Raw genomic sequence first — 20,807 nt, forward strand, 5'->3', positions numbered from 1 at the left:
CTACGTACGTATAATACTTCTTTACTATGCTTGGTTTGGAGTTTGGACTGTACTGGTTTGAACCTACTATCTACAAATTCGCATCGAAGAATTTATTTAAGTGATTTTATCATTCGGTTATAATCCTCTAGATCTGTGACCTCTCCGTCTCCACTGTACTGGCTTTTTTAAATACACAATAATAATGTTATTTATGTATTAATATTTTAAAAATTTAATATCAACCCCGTCCACCTTTCCAAAAATAATGCTATTTGCGCCACCGATTATAGTGATTTTATGTTACATTTTAACAACTAATAGATTGCCATTCATACATACCTAATACCACGTATATATATTAAATGGGAACGCATTTAAAAAAAAAAAAATTATACATTTAATAGCCATTTTTCGAATCTAAGAAGAAGGGGGACTGATTTGTATGATGACTTTTGCCTTTATAATAATACCTGTAAAGTGTAAACAACAGATAATAATGCCGAACGTTTACCGCGATTATGGCGGCGGTCGTTATGTAGACAATAAATTAAAATTATTATACGTAAGATTCAAAGAAATTTACGGGCTCCTTGACCAAATAGTTTCCAATATATATATATATATATATATATATAGTATAATAATAATAATAATAATAATTTGTTAACATGTTATACGCACACCGTGTTGACGTAGCATGCGCAGTCGTGTACGGAAAAACGTTACGTTCATGTTTGGATTTTTTATGATAGGATAACACACTGACATATTATACGCAAGGTTTTCCTTCCGACCTGCATACTGGAGATGGAACTCGGCGAGGAGAAGGGCGAGTTTTGCATTGCCGACGTTCGTTATCACATTCCGATTCCGTGAATACGTTAAGAATATAAAGTATAAAAAAAAAATCGAAAAAATATTGTTAAAAATAATCATAGATAGACCATTGGCGTTTAATTATTTTTGGTCCGTGTTCGATCTTAGCTTACAGAATTCTGAGACACTCTAGGTTGTATGTTAAGTATTGATGGGTTTTTTAAATAAACGAAAAATACCAATAAACTGTTGCCGTAGTCCGCGGTAACATAGTGGTCGGGTAGGAGTAGTGTCGTCGGTATTGTAATCGCGAAAAAACGACTTTATTCGGCCGTCTGACACTGGTAGAGTTTACCCTTGCCGGTCGTGTCGGCCGTTGTCTTGGCCGTCGTCCGTACGTTAACGGAGAGGTTGCCGTGCACCGTCGGCATTGCAGTGACGTCATTGGCGCGCGCGGGAGGTCCAGGTGCGTATCACGGCGGATCGCGTGCGCACCTGGTTTCTTGTACCATTGGCACATAACGAAATGGTCTCACATAATCTCTTTCCTACTGTGCGTACATGTCCGTGAACAGTACTCCAACATTATGATTCGTTTGTCGTGAAATAGGGAATATATATTTTTTTTTTAAATACCACAAAGCCGTCTAAAACGTAGTGCAACGTCAAATCGCGTCCGTACGACGATGGCTGCTTTGACTGCTGGTGTGCAATACAGTTTGTCGTCGAACCACAACAATGGCCTGATGACCAAACAGAGGACGAGCAAAAACAAAACTTTGTTTTTCGTCAAGCTCACCGATTCCTGTCTGAAGGCTGTCGAGGATTACTTGAGATGCTACCAACAGGTAAGCTTGCAAAAACAATAATTAGCCTAAATCCTTTGATCAATGCTCGAATAAACGGCCACGCCACGACCAAGAACAAATTTCATTCACTTCCTTAAACTCGTCCCTGGCCACGTCCTCAATTTGAACATGTCCCATTTAGTTTGAGTGATTTCAATAGGATATCTTTACATTAAAGAAATTTAGATGAGCTACTGTATGTCCTACATGACATTTCAATAATTTGACATCTTTCAATGCAATTGTAATTGAGGCATACATGATAAAAATGAGGTAGAACAAAATTTTTTTATTAATTTTTGCCGTTTTTATTCTTTTATATTTTCATGTTGATTAATAGCATAGCGTAAACATTGATCTGTATTGTCTCCTTGTATGACACAACCAAACTTGTAAATTTTCTTTCATACCTCAATACTGCTATCATGACACATTTCAAACAGCTGGTTTACAATTCTAAAAATTGTGTTAACAACTATTCAACAGAATTTAAACATTTTATTTTAAATTAAACCATTTAAAATTAATAAATGTTTACATGGATTCCGTTTTTTAAATAGTATCTAATTATTTTTTCATGAAATGGTAAATAATATGAGAAGCAAAAGTTGTCAAAATTATTAAATCAGAAAATTTTATATTTTGCTGAGAATCTATTTCATATTTTGTAGTACATATTCAAGTTATTTAGTAGTTAAAATAGTCAAACATTTTAAACCGAACATTATAATTTTTATATTCTGTAATATCTGTGATAACTGTATAAACAGTTAAAATGTTTGTTTTTCTAAAGAATTTTGTAAGATATTCATTCTTCAAATTAAATATTAGTTTTAAAAGTTAATTATAGAAATTTTTTTATATAAAAAATATTTCTTGTCTCTACTTTTAATCATCAGCAATAACTTAATTACTCAACCCAAAGGACTTGATATTTACCTTAAGCGTTAATTATAATCTCATCCTATATTTTCCAAAAAGATCTGCAAATTAGTACCAAAAGTAATTTTTTTATGTTCTTTTATTGTACTTAAAGTTATGATTTTGGAAATATAATGTTGTTATAGTTGCGTCTTGCGAGTATTATTTTAAATACTATTGGTTAATTTTATAGAAGTATGTTTTTAATGAGCACAAAAAGTAAAAAAACTTCCCCTCATTACCTTTATTCTATGAAAAGAGGAAATTGTTTTAAAGATATCTGATATTTTAATTTTAGATTGTTTGATAAAAACATGGTGTATACATTTTTAGTATGTTTTTGTCCCAGTTAGATTACTATTAACAACTATTGCTTTTGAAATGTGGTTTAAATATGTTCCAATATTTAAATATTTTGTGAAGTTTTTATGCCACAATGTTAGATTCTGACCTTGTGTTGAAATAGTCTTGTTTAATAAAAAATATAAAAAACAGTATGTTTTAGCAAAAGTGCAAGTAATTTAACATATTAAATTTGAAAGGGATTAAGGCATTTTTATGAAAACTACTTTAAAGCAGAAACAATCTGATGAATTTTTTTGAACAGTTTTTTGAAATGACTAAATTGTATAGAGGCTTGTTTCCTGCATTGCATTAAATGGTATCAAACACCGCAGTTTGTGCAACCTCATCAGCCATTTCTAATTTCACCACCACTATGTCTAATCATACTAAATAAGACAACAGTTTGATTGCTTTGATGACTTAAATAATGCCAACTTAATAGAGTTATCTATTAATGCAAGACAATATTGAAGAGCTTAAAGGCCTGTCAATAGCTAATAGTAGGTGTAAGTCAATGTTGTACTTTATACTCTATGTCATATGAGAATGTCCGCCGAAATCAAAAGTTATAACTCTTATGTACCTGCATATCCAGGAGTAATGCGCTTTGATTTTTGCGCACACCTTTCTTATATGAGATAGAGTCTAGATAATTTTCCAGTATCATTGCCATTGCTAGATGCTCTGCTGTCAGCAGGATATTCCCACTTTTAGAGAATGTATTCTGGTGTTTTCCAGACTGACCGAAAAACAGGAAAATCTCTTACTGTAGTCATAATAATTGACACATCCACAACAGTCCCACACAGCTAGAATTTTAAAACAATAAAATTACTATAAAATGTGGTATTCCCGTTTTGATATAACGGTTTCATCTCGAGTTGTTATCTCACCAATAATAAAATATAAAGAAAAAGTATAGACTTATTAGACTGTCAAAGAAAATCATAGCTTTAGATCTACTGACTGTGCTTTGAAAATAATTAATATATGCTTTAAAAACTAGTTGCATTATGCGAAAACCAAAAACGGAAGTCATTGTAAATAGGGTCTTTGCGCATGTCTTCAAAAACAATATGGAACAAATTTCTTAACTGAAATTTAATTTGATGACAGATATTATATAATAATATTGAGTAACCAAATTTTAAAAAAGTAATTGAATATATCCTTTGTATGCCAGACAAAACACAACAGTTAAGCAAATCTTTTCTGCAATGAACAAAGTATGGACATCTAAAAAAATTGGTTTAAAAATAGACATTGAAAAATTTGTAAATTAAATATAGATTTTACGTGAAAACAATTTTATAAAAAAAAATTAAAAACTATCACCAATTGTTAAAAAAGTTTGATGCAATTAAAAATATAATTAAATTTCAAGTATTTTATTTTAACAATACTCTCTCCCCCTCTCCTCAAAAAAAACTTAACATTCTGCTTTGACCGAAAAAAATTCTGGTGACTTTAAAGATTTGGTCAGTATTCAGTTTTTTTTGAGTTACCTCTTTCAATGACCAAGTCTGATGTGTGTAGTGCGACCGGTTCACGATACCAATCTCTGGCCATGAGTATACATATTTTGCATTTTTACAACCGTTTCTTATCGGAATTTATTTTGATTATTTTAAATAAACATTTATGTCTTTGACAGTCACTTTAATAAACAATTATATTAATTATGATAAGAGGGGAAGCTAAAAAAGACATGTACATGATCCGAGTTCTTTCACTTTAAGAGTTAAAATTGCAGATAACTTTTTCTATGTGCTCTTTCATCATTTCTTTTTTCTTCTTGCGACATACAAATTTTGCTTTACACCTGTATTTCTGTACTCTCCTTAATTTTGTTTGATTTCTTATAGTGTAATTTTTAGCCTGTTTTTTTTTGAGAATTTACAACGCATTCTTCACCATACCATTCTTTGCTTATAGTATGATTAGTGGTACCTACAGATTCAAGAGCTGTATTTACCACTGCATTTTTAAGAAACTTCTATCAATCTTCCATTTGGGTTTTTGTGTACATGCTTTTTAAGTTGCTTATTGGTGTGTTGAGAACTTCGTATGATCTTCTTCATTTTTCAAACTTTCATTAGTTCAACTCTTTTTCTTTACACCCTTGTCGTTTTGTATATTTATTTTTGTACATTCTTTATATAATTACCACACACTGAATGTGGTCTGTACTACAATTACAGGCTCTCATTATTCCGACGTCAACTATAGTTGAAGCATATCTTGAGGATTGTATAATATGGTCGATTTGGTTAACTGTATTTGATCCTGGCACTTTCCATGGTCAATTGTGTGTGGGTTTTTTTTGTTAAAAAAAACGTGCTCTTGATTAACATTCTATAAACATTTGTACATTGTGGTTAAAGTATACCGTTACCAATTGTATTATCATGTGAAGAAAAGCGCCCTGCCACTGATTTAATTGACTCCTCTTTTCCAGTTTTTGCATTAAATTCAGCCTTCATTTTAGGTACCTTACCAATGTACCTATCTAGGCTATCATAAAAAAAATTCATTCCTTGCCTGGCTAAGCCTTGATTTAGGTATACCAACTAGATTGTTACATTTTTTAATATGCTCCTTAACCTTTATTTTTATGTTCTATCCAATATATTTCCAAGTTTAGTATGAAAAAATTTATATTCTTACTCACATAAAATTTAACACAGCTTGGTTTTCTTTTCCGGGCAACTATAGTAATATATTATATAATAAACCTTTCGTACTACTCCTTGTCTATATTATTTATCGAAACTCGGTCACAAGCTCTATGTAGAAATGATCTATTTGGACAATCATAACTATTTTTTCAAAAACCTTAATTTTAATATAATGAATATTTGTGAAAATAATCAATTATTTTTTGTCAAACCTTAGGTAGTTATGAACTGTGGTTTGGTGCTAGGGGTACTGCCTCTAAATTAATATTGGACTTCTTTAAAGACTATAGTCTTATAAAAGAAGACTTAAAAATAATAAGTAAAAAATCATGAAGGACATTTTAAATATAATCCACAGACACTTATATTCTATGTGATTTTTATATTTGAATATATATATAATATATTTTATTCATATATATACATATGTATGAATGAATATCTATGAATCACCATTCATTCAAATATTATTAGTAATTTATTTTCAATTAAGAAAAAAAGCATTAAAATCTGTAAGACGTGTAAGAATATATGGTGTAACCAGGATTTTTTTTTATTGACTTGTTCCAAGTATTATTCTCATCCAGATTTGAAGGTCAGATATTGACAGTTTACAAAGTAAAATATAAAAACAAATCAGAAAGTGTCCCTCTCATTTATGTTGAAGTCGGCTGACAAATTATAATTGTTTCCTACTGTAGCCTATTTGTAAAAGTGACATAAATTTCGTATTTCGCTTGTGGTCGAACAAACCACAAATAAATTTTATCATAGTTATTATTATTACTATAAAGTTTTTTTAATGTCGTACAATTTTAAATTTGATCGTTTTTCTTTTGTGTGTAAGTAACACATATTGTTGAATGCTTTTTTTTTACTCTCTTTAACCCTGTCGACCAGACGCTGTTACTGCGTTTCCTGTCCAGTCAAATTAGATCTGGCAACAACGCGAAGTGATTGTGGTATTTTTCTTGGGTTGGGTTGCCGAATTAATATATTTTATTATATTCATGATACATTTCTACATATTAATAAATTATAGACCACAAATAATTATCTAATACGAAACAAGATTTGGTTAAGAAGTTGCGCCAAATCACTCTTTAAGTCGTATGGGACACCTTAGATTCGGATCGAATCTTTTTGTCATTATTCCGGGGTGTTTGTGTTTACACAGTTTTTGTTTGTGTGTTGCGGATTTATTGTGTTTAATACGATTTCGACCGACTATTCGATGAGGTAACAAACGCGTGTTTTATTTACCTTAGAGCCGGTTTGACATTACAAAAGAAATATTTATTTGTTAATAAATACTGTAAAGTATTGGTCACACGTATTGAATGTTAGGCAAATGAAAGGTATTGTTTTTACAATGATGTGTTTTTATGATTTTTATTTGCGATAGCTTTTAAACCGTTTTTTTTTTCATATATCTATAGGTCAGAATTCGTACCCAAAAGAGTTTTTTCCTCTTCAAAATCGAAAACATTATGTCTGGAGTATAGAGACCTAAGGTGTATTTTACAGTTTACTCGACTACACTACAGTATGAATATTGGTTAGCCTCCACTACCACCTTTTTGGCAACCCTTCGTTTTCGGTGTGCACCCTCGACCCTCGATTACCGCTTTCCGAGGAATGGACCCTTGTGTCGGAATCTATGACAATAATTATTGTTAACGGGCGGACTTCCATAATAAATCTGTTACACATGGGCCGAGTGGTGTATATTTGTTATATATGTATTGTTGTCGTGGTAGTATTGTTACACGCGGCGGCAGGTGAGGACCAGTTTAACGAAAAAAATATTTCAAGACGTCTCATTTTTGTGGTTTTACCTAGAAAGTGTTCGCCAAAGAGCTTAAATAGGCTTTGGTCGTTGTGGTTTTGTGGTTATTTCTCTTAAATGACCGAAAATTATATTGAAATAAGCATCAAATTATTAAAACAGTTGACAAAAAATCCCAAGCCTAAAATAAACCAACGGGTTTTTTTTGTTTCAAAGCTCAGCAAATGTTTGGTATTTATCCAAAAATATGGGTTTAATGAGTTATACATACACAAAAAAACTTAGGTCATGCTTTTTGAAAAAACCCGGGTTAATTAAAAAAAGTATCAACAAACGTTTATACAAAATATTATGTATTATATGCAAGACCTAGCGCGACTTATAACCGTTCTTACCAGTTTGACCTAAGATTATTATCCTATAATATTAATGTTGTTAAACATCATTTCGTTTTTAACTAACCCGATAAGAATTGCCGTTAGTGCACAAAATCAAAATGTGTAGTATTTTATGCGAATTCCTGTTTCGTTCGTGGTTGAAATTATTGAAGATGCCAAAATTTACATATTTTTTTATAAATATAATAAACGCTATTGTAGTGTTTTTTTTTAGATATGACACTAAACTAAAGAATTCATTTTTATTTATTTTAGATAATTATATTCCTAATGATATAATGATATAAATTATTTTTAATTTTTCTATGTTATTTTCACTAATTTCTGCTCGTCTCTTGCCACCTTAGGCCCCTTAGTTGCCTGCCTTAAAAAAGTACCTTGTAGTCCTCCTTCAGAGTAGGACGAATAATATGTATCTTTATTTTTTATCGAGTAAAAACCAACAAATTATACTACGACTATAAACCAAATATTTTAGAATAGTAATTTTTTTTTTTATTGAGACCTTCACTGCTAAGGTCATTGGCCTGTGTTGGGCGGAGGGTACATTTGGATTATTCATAAAAACGTATTATCATTATTTTTACCGTATTTGATAAATAATGTTTAACTGAAATTTCAACTCCGCAGGTTGTTTGGTTATGTGTAGTCCAGTTTTAAGAAAGTGCAATTTTTCAATGAAAGCTCTTTTTGTGTTACTGAAACATTTCAAAAACTAGTAAAAAAATATATAAATGGGGTGAAAATTAACTGGAAAGATCTGTGACATTGGTGTTAATTATGATTATAGATATACGTTAAACATATACTTATATATATACACGTACATAAAATGCCAAGTGTACTTGTTTTCTTTTCCGTACAATGTCAGCTGGCTTATCTGTGGTGTTGACGAAATTAAAATGAAGGTCGTAGTTCGTTTTGCATGCACTGCAACCGAATAATATCATATTGAAATGGTAAAAAATATTTATTTGTATGCCTATCTAAAATCTTTAATAGTATTATCATTATTATCTGTGAAATTGACTAATAGTAGTCATTTTACTTCTCCAGTAAACATAGACTATCTAAATGTGTATATATATATGTATATATTTATAAATACTGTTTTATGATAAACGGCCTTTCTCGGTCGTCAAACAACCTTAAGCACACAATAATTTATTCGATTCTAATTGTGATAATATCGTGTAACGGCTTTGGAGTTCTTAATTATTCTCATTTTTACCAAACGATTATTATATCTAAAACGATTGTAAATTTTAATGTAATCTGATAATATTTTATCGCACGTTGTTATGAAACAGAAAATATTATAGGTACAATTTGATATTTTTTATCTAGCTCAAATGCTCTCTATTAAGTATTTATAGACAATTTGATATAAGTACATAATTAATTTGTTTAAACGCTACAAAAAAAAAAAAAAAAAAATGAAATCTTTCGTTACCTTACATCGTTTTATTTTTAAAATTCGTTAATTATTAATTTTATAAACAATAGCTTAGTCGGTCCGGGTCAATGCCGGGCTCGTTAACTATAAACAGTTCTGTTTGCCCTAGAAATGCTTTTTAATTAAATATTCTCATCCGCTGGCACAATTGCATGTCTATAAAATTGCACAACAATATAGATCTGGTAAAATTGAAAATTAATTAAATTAAAAAAAAATTATTTTAATAACATTAAAATTCGAATGACCATTTCAACATAATTTATAATACGAAATGTATAGCTTCAAAACCAGCTTTAAGCTGGTTATGTTCAAAATATTAAAAAAAGTAGTTTTTTCTACATTTTTGAAGCGTATAAAACACATAACGCGTGATGTAAAAAATAATAAACCTTAGACGAGTCTCTTAACTGGTTTAAACTATGCAGGGGAAATGTCGGCTGGCTAAAAAATTGTCAATCTATTAACATTTGTTGTCATTCAAAAATATCAAAAATCTTAACATTTTTCTTTGTTATACCTTTGGTGTCTTCAATAATTTCAAGTTAAAATCGCTCAAAATGCACATTTTATTTAAAAGCCAGCAATTTTTGTATATCACACAAAGCCTGGGTTTAAATTAGGCGCACAATCAAGATATGATTGTGTATAAAACTGTTTTTGTTAGACAATTGGTCGGTTAATCAATTTTCTTGTCCCACCAGTTGAGGTCAGTCCGTTGTTTCAACCCTTAAAACGGTAAATGCGTTATTCTCAGTCGAAATTTTTTGGTCTGCCTTTTAACACCAAGTATTTTAAATATATTTATATTATTATCAAAATAGATTTAAAAAAAGTATATACATTTTATACTACTACTTTGGTCCGTTATTTTAAACATACGTGTACACATAATAAATCAAGGGATAAATTATGTCGCGTTGTACTCGGGGTGTGAAACCGCACCCTATAATATTATGCAGTAGTGCTCAGTTAGGAATGTATCAGTGATGAGAATCCGAAAATCCGGATTTTCACAAAAAAACGCTATTTAAGCTATTTAAAAATCATATAAGTGTTAAATAGTTTTACAATATAAAGCTGTGTACCTAAGTACATTTTTTTTGATAAATAAGTAAAAATAAAACTAAACACCTAAAAGATAAACTGCTTTTAAAAGCATTTTATAGACAAAGTTAAGAGTTTTTTTTTTAATTTTATCATCACATTTTACTTAGGAATGACCTAGAATATACACATCTGTATATTCTAGTAGTATTTAATATTTATAAGATTTTCAAATGGCTTAAATAGCGGTTTTTTGAAAAATCCGGATTTTCGGATTCCCATTACTAGTATGTATAATGTATATAACGGTTGTACAATTTTTGTATCAACTTTTGTTTCTTTTCCCCAAGAAAATTTTCTGTTTTACCGAATGTGTAACGCAAACGTTTTATAAGATTTCCGAAATGTCTCTGGTCTCATTCACAAAGGGTGGCGAACTCTCGATGGTATAGGTGGGCTTATGGAGTAATGTGTAGATTTAAAAAAAATAAAGATTTATAGAAAAAAAATAGTATAATAATAATTAAAATGATCGTTTTCGTAAGTATTTATTAAAACTCTTCATAGAGTAAATGGTTAAGGTAAAACTGGTTTTAACTAGCTACGAAGCGCGGTATTGTGTATGTAACATAATTATCCTTTCGTCTTTAACACTCGTACTTTCACCCGATTTTTTTTCACCTGAAATGTAAGCAATACGCAACAAATATAATATAACACTTGAGCGCGTGCACACACACACACTTACTAGTTTAATATATTATATTATATTAATTTTAATATACTATACATATTACAATTAGTACACACAACTGCGTTTTATTTTTCTGTTAAATGCGCTTTTAAGCATGCCCCCCTTTCATAAGTTTTGAAACCCAATTAAACTCATATTTTTGTATGAATACTTTTTAAACTAGACAAACTCGCTGGTTTTTTTTTTGCTAATTGTTAGCGTGTTACGCTGACGGTTGTATTTAAAATTTATGATTTTTTAACTGTGATTGTGTAACTATACTTAGTGATAAGGACTGGCCCCTTTATCGGAATGGCTAATCCAAATCTCGGGTTCTCTTTGCTCGCGACGCGTTTCCAAAGTCGCAAAACACGCGATGTGTCGTATTCGATACTTAATCTCGTTTTATAATATTTTATCTTTGAAACGAATTTGTGTTGTTTTGTCACTGTGTGGCTCGACCCAATGTCGATAATGAGTAATACCGGCGGCAACGGTGGCATAACCAGAAGAATGAAAAAAAAACCCATAGAGAACAGCTTACAGCAGCAGAGTAATTAATACAAGACACAAGGCTTAAATATATGATAATATCCGTCCGTCGTCGGTCGGGTGTTGGGGACAAGGTCAGGACCAATTGTATGACAAAAAGTGAAAGTTTTGCCGCCATACCACGGGTACTGCCGTCGCCAACGCCACCACCACCGCGGCCACACAGCCGCCGCTGCTGAGAGTTTGGTATTTGGGTCATGCGCGTCAATAGGCCAGCTCTCTTACCATACCACTCGGCGTGCCGTGTACCGGAGAGCTACCTGTAAGAAGCATGACCTACCAATAACACAATTTGACATCCATTCTTATTAACATGCCCCGATATTTGTCAAAACGTTTCAATATAAAATAATAAAGATGGTTGGTTGTTAAGCGCACTGGTGCGTGAACCACAGTGGCCACTGTTTGGCGTAAAAGTCGGAAAGGGCAAAAACAATAATAATTAATACAAGAAAAACAGTTAAATTTTTTTTTGTGCGAAACATAAATTTCCGAAGGTTGTCTTGGAATTCATGTAAATAGTTAAATTTTTGAAAATTACCTCCTACGTGGCCAATAGCCTGCTGTTCTCACTACGCTGTAATTGTTTTATACATTTAATTAAATGCATATTCTCTAGTAATATTTTTTAGTAATAAAACATATAATATATATATATATTTTTTTTTAAAGATACAGTTTATTCACAATCACTTCTTTGTAGTGATACTGTAATCTACATAATTTGAATAATGTTACTATTAATATATCAAAAACTAATTTACTACTTAATACAATGTTAAGATTTTATCGCATCATTTATTAATAATTTAAAAACACCAGCCTGGTTATTAAAATTACCTTTATTTACATTTGATCCTATCCAAATCCCAAAAAACCAGTTGTATTGTGATTTACCAGCAAAGGGTTTAATCAGCTGTTGATTTTTTTTCCGTCGTGTTTTTATGCAGTGTGATCTCAATTTTGTACTTACTATTTTTTTAAACCCTCTCTTAATTTAGTTACTTTAAATCCTAACTTTAGATAACTTTAAAAACAATTACCGGAAACTGGTTATTGATTAGTTAAAATTTAATGTTAATTATTTTTAATTTAAAAAGTTAATAAAATATATACTTTATTATTTAAATTTAAAAAGTCGATTTAAAAAAACTAATTTTGGAAGGGTTTTAACATAAAAGTGTACAAAATTGAGATCACATTGTACAAATATACTACGAAAAAAAAAATTCAATAACTGATTGAGAGAGATTGAGTGGATCAATAAAAAAAAATTCACTTGAAATGAGGCAAATAGTGCCAGATAAGCTTAATCCACCAAACATTTTATTTTATTCAATTTTATAATAATATAATATTTATAATCACTAAAAAAATTTGATCCACTAAATAGCAATTTTTTTTTATAGAATTGGCATAATATTTTATAACATTTAAATCTACACTTATTACCCTTATCTCACTTATTTACAGTTTTAATCTAAAAATTTGTTTAATATCAATAAAAAGATGAAAGTACATTTTGCAAAAACTTTGAAACCCCGTTTACGATTACCACACATAAACCTAAAGTTTTTAATGTTTCTTATTGTGCAAATTAAATCGTAATAAATATGATTTCGGTCATGAGCTCTTATCGTATAATATTTTGTCATACAATGTAAACAAGTATTTATGACATAGTTTTAACATCAAATTATTACACGATGTAACTACTTTTTGGTTTTCGATTCTCTATCCGATTGATATTTATAATACGAATCTAGTACATAGATAATTAATATAACACTCAATGTGCGTATTATTCGTTGAGTATTTTCTATGCGTAATCGGTATCTAGTTTTTATCGAGGAAAATTATGTAATTATTAAAATCTAAATACACTAGTGAGGGTTACCGCGGCAATGATTTTACGCACTAGCCGTGGTTCGAATGTTGGTGGCTAGCCATTTTTCTAGCTGGGCGTGCTACCGTCTGGAGAGAGAAATGGCCACCCGACTGGTGCGGAAGACAACGGGAAATCACCGCACTATACCCACTTCCCTGGGATAGCAACTCTCCTTCGACGACAAGGCCACTAGGCCTTTAGTAGAAGATAAAGACACTAGTGAATAGCATATATATTTATAATAAAAAAAAGGAGAAAAATAATGTACGTTTTCCTAGCTTCCTAGGTTTATGCAAATTCTATGACACAATTTGTTCGAACATGAGGTCTAGTATATTTATACGCTGCTCAGCTTTAACACTAATCAGAATTATTTTTAGGTTTATAAATCTTAGAGTGGATTTGGTGATAGACACGAGACAAATTTTCAAAGAGCAATTAAACATGACAATCAACTTCTCAATAAAATAATATAAAAACAACGATTATAATAATTTATAGACTGAACATTGTTTCTTCAGTGACGTTTTTTGTGAGTTTAAAAAATATAACACTACTTTTCACCCTTCCTCCTGTCTTAAATTTTCAACTTAAGTTACTTTAAAATTAATTATTCAAAACTGGTTATTGACCAGGCAAAAGTTTCAGAAAATTTCTTAAGGTTGTAAAGAAAAATATGAAATAAAGTATCTCGAAAATAAATATCTAGAAAAATCTAGAAAAAAACTTAAGCATAACTTGTGGCTTATGTGCTGGGTGATTGGTTAACTATGATCGACCAGTCAATAACTTAGAAGATATTAGACTTTTTTTTTTATTATTTATAATTTTATAATTATTAGTCGGGACAAATTTAATATATTTTTTTTAAATATAACCCCATCCCTTATATGTTAAAACCGTATGAGCTTAAGAATTTTAAATGGTAACGTACATATTTTATTAACTTTTTAAAATAAGAAAAATTAATATAACCAGTTTTGTCGATTTTTCAAGTAATTTTAAAAGTAATAACGGGAGGGGAAGGGCGGTTGAGTAATGCGCGCAGATAAAAACATCTCTACTCTCCACCCTTCCTCCCGTCCTAAATTTTAAACTTTAATAACTTTGAAACTAATTATCCAAAACTGGTTATCGACCAGTTAAAATATTCAGCAAATTATTTTTAATTTAAAATGTTAATCAAATATATACGTTACTATTTAAAAAAATTAACTTTTTAATATTTTAGCATATAAGGGACGGAGTTATATTTTTTTAAAAATATATTAAATTTGTCCCAACTATTAACTATAAAATTATAAAAAAAAAATAATTAAAAAAAGTCTCATATCTTCTAAGTTATTGACTGGTCCATAGTTAACCAATCGCCCAGTATAGTAAAGAAAGAAAATAATGAAATATATTTTAAATAAACCCTTAACCACAATACCACTCTATAGCGTATACGTATTTCGGCAGTAATATTGTTACCATCAACTGATCAGCACGCAGAACAGACTAAAACATTGCTGCCGAAATACGTATGCGCTATTGAGTATTTTTTTTGTGGTTAAGGGTTTATTTAAATATTTTTTTAATTTTAAAATCTAAAAAATTGCAATTATTTTAAGAGAAAATGAGTGTCCTACGTTAAATTGATCACTCTGTATATATATTTATTCTCGGCCAATAGCGAAACCCTGTGATTTTCACTAGTCGAGGCTATTGAAAATCTAAGGTCAGATTGAAATAAATCCGACAAATTAAATGTGTTTTTGTTTCTTGTTACAAAATCTTGTACAGTGTGCAATTAATAAGCGGTCAGCGGGTAATTAAAAAAAATAGATAATAATTCGAATAATTGGCCAGTGGAGCCGGTCTTTATTAACGATAATAATAATGTATATTATATATTATTACTGTGTGTTACTTTGTAGCCATAAATTTAGTAAGCGTAAAATAATAACGTTCCATACCGTTTAGTCGTTTATAAATAAACAAAAATATAATTATAGTTTCGCCCGCGTCATCTAGCCAGACCGACAAAACCATATTATTATCATTACTATCATAGTGTTTTTTTTTTCACGGATTTCGGCATTCTACTTAGAAGTTGTTGTGGGCAAAATATGTCATTGCGATGATGAGCGTACAAAGGAATTCCTTAGCACAGGGGATGGTATATGAGATGATTTGTCTTTGCACGCACCCTTTTGTGTGTTGGACACACATAATTTGAAATTAAAACCATTATACAATGCACGGCATTTGTTTGAGTAATGTGAAATGTAATTTTATTTTTCACTCAAGGTCCTCGAATGTCGCCTATTTAATATGGCTATAATATGAGTTGTATTTTTAAGCAATACAACGAGACATGTTTTACTATGTACATATGTTGTAAACGGATACGAATTTGACTGTACTACATTAGATAAAAATCTAATATTCCATTAATTAACGGTTGAAATAAAAAACTAAGAGTTACCTCTTAGTTTTTTATTTACATAGTTCTTAGTTTTCTATTTACAATTCTAACCCAACATATTTGTATTACTTAAGGCTCTCCCCTTTCGATTGGCGTATTTTGGTTTTTTTTAAATTATATAAATGACCTACGTTTATAAGAACCAAGAATACATTCGTTAGGATTAGTTACTAATACTGATTGGGAAGCCAACTGTAAGTACTCTCAAAAGTACATTGATACTAGATGCTCATATTTGAGCATCTAGTTTTACATTTTAGCATTGTATAATATGTATTGTATTGAAAGTTACTGTTTTTTAAAGTTTACTAAAGTTGAAGTATTTACTTTATAAAAATAAAGAAAACTGTTAATAAGCATGTATATAATATAATAATTCAATTTTGGAAGTATTTGTATTTTCCCAGGAGCGCGTATTAATCATAAATTAAGAAATCTAAATTTTTTTTGGGTCTGTTCTTGCATTGTGAAGACATAATTTCAATGACATCCGAGCTGTTGAACGCTAATTATTCAATATATTTAACAATTTGAAGTCGAAAGGCTTGGTACTTCTATACATAAAAACTATAAAGGTCAAGACAAGACCTGTGACATTGATCACGTCGAATTTTGTTGTGCAACTTCCTAGAATCAGTATTTTACATTATACTATTAAGTACTATTATTATTATTATTATTATTATTATTATTATTCTACTACTGTGTCCTCCTGCACGCTAAAACGTCGTTTAAACGAATAATGACAGTGTGCCGTGTATTAACGACCCGGCGATTATTGCTGGTATTAATTATTAATTAGCATTTAGTGAATGTCCAAGTAGTTATAAGTAACGACACACGACTGTATTGTTGAACTGGACCGTACAATACCTTGTAGCGGCGCACACAGACATATCTTACATACCACGGAAAACATTGACGTGTTTATTAAATTGTATGTTGTTACTGGAAAGATAAACAAAATACCTATGCGCTTGCCATGTAGCATATAATATGTATATTGATTATTGTTTATGTTTACGGTTCAGGGCTGGGGGTATTGACGTCTTTCTATTTTGTTTTTCTTAAACGTATCATTTTGTGCAAGGAAAACATTGCAATTCATTAAAAATCGCCAAAAAATATTAATGGGTGTAATTAGGTTTATGTACACTTAAAATACTTGTCTGGGTCGGGCTTTTTATAATAAAAACGGATTATTGCCAACACGTACAATACTACATTTATATCCCAATTGTACGCTAATTTCTATTTAACATCAAGATCCATACGCATCTGGTCGGAAATGAGAAGTTTTTTTGAAATGGACATTTAGTACAGAGTAAAATAACAGTGTTTTCGTATTGACTCAGAAGGTACAATGACAAGCGTGCAGTCGAAAAAAAAACCCTATACCATATACTTACTAAGTCGGACCTTATCAGTTTTTTACAACTTTGGAAGCGATTTTAAAAATCAAACGTGGTGCAAAAATCTGAGACCAATTCTAATTCGGTAAAAAAATAGTTTATAAATTGTATCTACTTTTTTCTTTTTTTTTCGTATGGCGTAAATGTCCTGAAGTAGGCCCGAAGGCTTCTGTCAAGTTTTTTGGTGGGGGGGGGATGGCGGTATCTTTCCTTAGAACAGTTACCTGCCCAGAGAGAGATGCCGCCCGTGGCCGGGTTCGAACCGGCGACTGTGCCAACATTGGATCTTTATTATTGATTTAGTACCACACACAGTTTCAAATTTTAAGTTATTTAAATTTATATCATTATTAAGGAAATACTGCACACCAAAACTATACTCTTTTTCTTGTAGATCTAGTTTATTTTTTTTATTTTCTCTAAGTTGTCATAAATGAGAATTTCTTTTTGCTTAAAAAAGCCTACATGAGTTCTGAGACTAATTTATATTCAGCAAAGAAAATATAAAATTATAGATATAAAAATCAGAAAATGTATACATTTATAGATTATCTTAAAAATTACTTAAAACGTGTTTTTCTAACAAAAAGGGTTGAAAATAACCACACATGCTAAAACATCTGTTATCTGATTCTATTTCAGTAAAAAAGTTCTCCAAACAAATGTTGGATGTTATATATTATTTTTTAATCATTTATAATTTTGCATTCATCATATTTGAAAAGTAATTTCCCTCATAACCACCTGCATGAAAACTTTAATATAATTTTGAGTTTTAATGTATATCTATTTATTTATGTTTCAGGGTAATTCGGAAAACCTTCCTAAACCTAGAATACAATTCAAAGGGAATGAAGGTGTAAGTAAATAAAACAGTAATAGAACATATATGATAAAATAACACATGTTGATAAATTTGTATTTCATGTTTATAGCAATTATGCGTACCGAGCATATCAAAAAATTATACTTTCGACTTTAGTTTATCCAATACCTCAGACGTTGCTGGTCCTCGCAGCAGTTTTGAATGTATTCGACAAAATACCTCTAGGTAAGTATTTTACTATTAATTTAAATTATTTCTAGGTATATAATATTATTTTAAATAATTAATTAATATTTATAAACTATATTTTTTTACAGATCATTAGAGTATGTAGGTACCTTAAATAGGCGGATGCGAGTACTTGCAAATGAAGATGTATATGAAGCCACTAGGCATAGAATGGTTGCAGTTGAGGAATTGCATAAAAAATCATGGTACTTATATTTTTACTTTTTTATGGCAATCATATTTTATTTATTGTAATTTGTAAATAACCATATATTTGTTTGTTTGTGGATTACAAATAAGACTACTTTGATGTATTTTCTATAAATTACAATTTTTTTCTTTCTTGTTTATAGTACACGGGAGATTGAACTTGATAGCAAATCGGCCTTGGGCCGTAAAATCAGAAGAAATCCTGCCCAAATTAGAGCCAATCGTCATAATAATAACTTTAATACTAATAATGTTAATAATGTCAATAATGTCAATAATGTCAATAATGTTAATAATGTTAATAATGTTAATAATATTAGTAATATTAACAATAATTCAAATCACGTTCCAAAACCTATTATTTCTAAACCTATCCCCCCACACATCCCATCACCTGTCAATCATGCGTCGGACATTAGCAAAAAACCATTACGAGACAGAATTATACATCTTTTAGCATTAAGGCCTTACAAAAAACCAGAATTAATTAGTACTTTAAATAAAGGTTTGTTAAAAATATAAGTTTTTCTTTGTTTGTAATTTGTTCTAATTGTTTTTGTGCATTTTTTTTAGATGGTTTAAAAGATAAAGATAGGACTCAAATAATGACAGTTCTTAGTCAAGTAGCTCAACTTAAAGATAATGTCTATTATCTTCTTAGGCATGTTTGGAATGATGTTCAAGAAGACTGGCCCTTTTATTCTGGTCAAGATCACATTGTATTAAAACGGTAACTTCACAAAAAATAATAAGGATAAATGTGAACCACTTTTTCATGTTGTGTATTATTACTATTTTTTTTAGACGAAAGCCTCAAAACTTAACTCCTCCTGGTTTGAGCGACACCGGCAGCTCAGGTAGCAGTGAACAATCACCAAGCAGCACCGTTCCCAGTAGTCCTCCTAGTAATGTGCATGGTAACAAACGACCTGGTTATTACAATTGTGCTGATGGTTTCCAAACTAAAAGAATGCGCATCTCACACTTTAAACCTCCTTTACCCGAGAAAAAACTATCGTCAAATAGTCCACCCCCAATTGTTTCCAGTACGCAGTCGTATATGCGGTCTCCAACCCAAGTACCTGTCAAGACTATACCAAAATATAAACAGTAAGACTACATTTTTAGTTTTAAATATAAAATTACCAGAGATCTGGAGGTAATCCTATCCCCAATAATGTTTACAAAGTGATTAAAATATTTGATTTACTCATTTCTTCAACTGTCGTACAATCTTTTGACTTGGGGAAAATTTGTTTAAAAATGAATAGATTTTATTTATTCCAAAAGATCAAAAAGGCATTGGTTTATCAATTTTGATAAACATAATGTAATTTGATGAATTCTGTATTAATTTCAATTAAATCTGTATTAAATTATTTAATAATTAAATTTTCCAGAGATTTTGTTCGAATTACAAATAAGGATCAAAAAAAGCAATACAAGTCAGAATTCATGAAATGTCATAAGGAATACAAACATCTAGCTGAGATTATGGATCCCGTTCGTAATAAGTTTGCTAAATTAAAAGACAAAATGCTGCTTTATCCCAAGGGTTCAAATGAATACAAGGTATAATATTATTATAACTATTCAAATTAAATGTTTTTTTCGTAGCATCAAATTATTATTATTATTTTTTTTTTTTGTCTGTCTTAATGTTTAGATTCTAGAAAACCAAATATTGCAAGAATATAATGAACGAAAACATGACGATAAATACCAAGCAGCTAAAGCACGTTTCGATTATCTGCATAATAAATTGTCACATATCAAAGAACTGGTGCATGATTATGATAAGCACAACCCAGTGTTAATTAGAACTGCAACGCCAGATTCTTCTTGCCTGTGAGCAATCGATTTTTTTTTTATTTCTTTTAAAAAATACAATGTATAATTATTATTCTCTATGATAGTCGATAATATTTTGTATAAAAAAAACAACCTAATCTAGTACCATACATAGCACAAACAGAAGAAAAAAATGATAGAAAACGGTGACAAATTTATAGGTAAAATATGCTCAATATGTTTTTATAGTCTGTGCATTTAATTTATTTTGTATTTTTACGTTGGATACTCGCTTTAAATTTCTATTATAAGCCACCACACAACAAAAATAATTGATATGTCAGGATTTCATATTTGAACGAATTATCTTTCACTAATATAATCTAGACATATTTTTTAGGGAAACTTTTTTTTAAT

The 20,807-nt window shown here is 30.2% G+C and overlaps 1 protein-coding gene across 1 annotated transcript; it reads left to right on the plus strand.

The window, feature by feature from the left end:
• Positions 1 to 1,262: 1,262 nt before the first annotated feature.
• LOC126838839 (RNA polymerase II elongation factor ELL-like) lies at positions 1,263 to 20,509 on the plus strand. The gene is made up of 9 exons (XM_050573584.1): positions 1,263 to 1,646; positions 18,141 to 18,194; positions 18,271 to 18,386; positions 18,479 to 18,595; positions 18,743 to 19,104; positions 19,173 to 19,329; positions 19,404 to 19,709; positions 20,000 to 20,171; positions 20,266 to 20,509. The coding sequence occupies exons 1-9, from the start codon at positions 1,485 to 1,487 to the stop codon at positions 20,449 to 20,451; spliced, it is 1,632 nt and encodes a 543-aa protein (XP_050429541.1). The 5' UTR covers positions 1,263 to 1,484; the 3' UTR covers positions 20,452 to 20,509.
• The last annotated feature ends 298 nt before the right edge of the window (positions 20,510 to 20,807 follow it).

This window comes from Adelges cooleyi, unplaced genomic scaffold (assembly GCF_023614345.1).
Source record: "Adelges cooleyi isolate 19-005CV unplaced genomic scaffold, UGA_ACOO_1.1 ACOO_flye_CR_arks_rails_tigmint_CR_PRNA_30, whole genome shotgun sequence".
In the NCBI taxonomy this organism is placed as follows: domain Eukaryota; kingdom Metazoa; phylum Arthropoda; class Insecta; order Hemiptera; family Adelgidae; genus Adelges; species Adelges cooleyi.

Coding starts and splice junctions, on each gene's coding strand:
- LOC126838839 (XM_050573584.1), top strand. CDS start 1,485: ATGGCTGCTTTGACTGCTGGTGTGCAATACAGTTTGTCGTCGAACCAC. Junction 1,647..18,140: donor ACTTGAGATGCTACCAACAG/GTAAGCTTGCAA, acceptor TTTATGTTTCAG/GGTAATTCGGAAAACCTTCC. Junction 19,330..19,403: donor GATCACATTGTATTAAAACG/GTAACTTCACAA, acceptor TATTTTTTTTAG/ACGAAAGCCTCAAAACTTAA.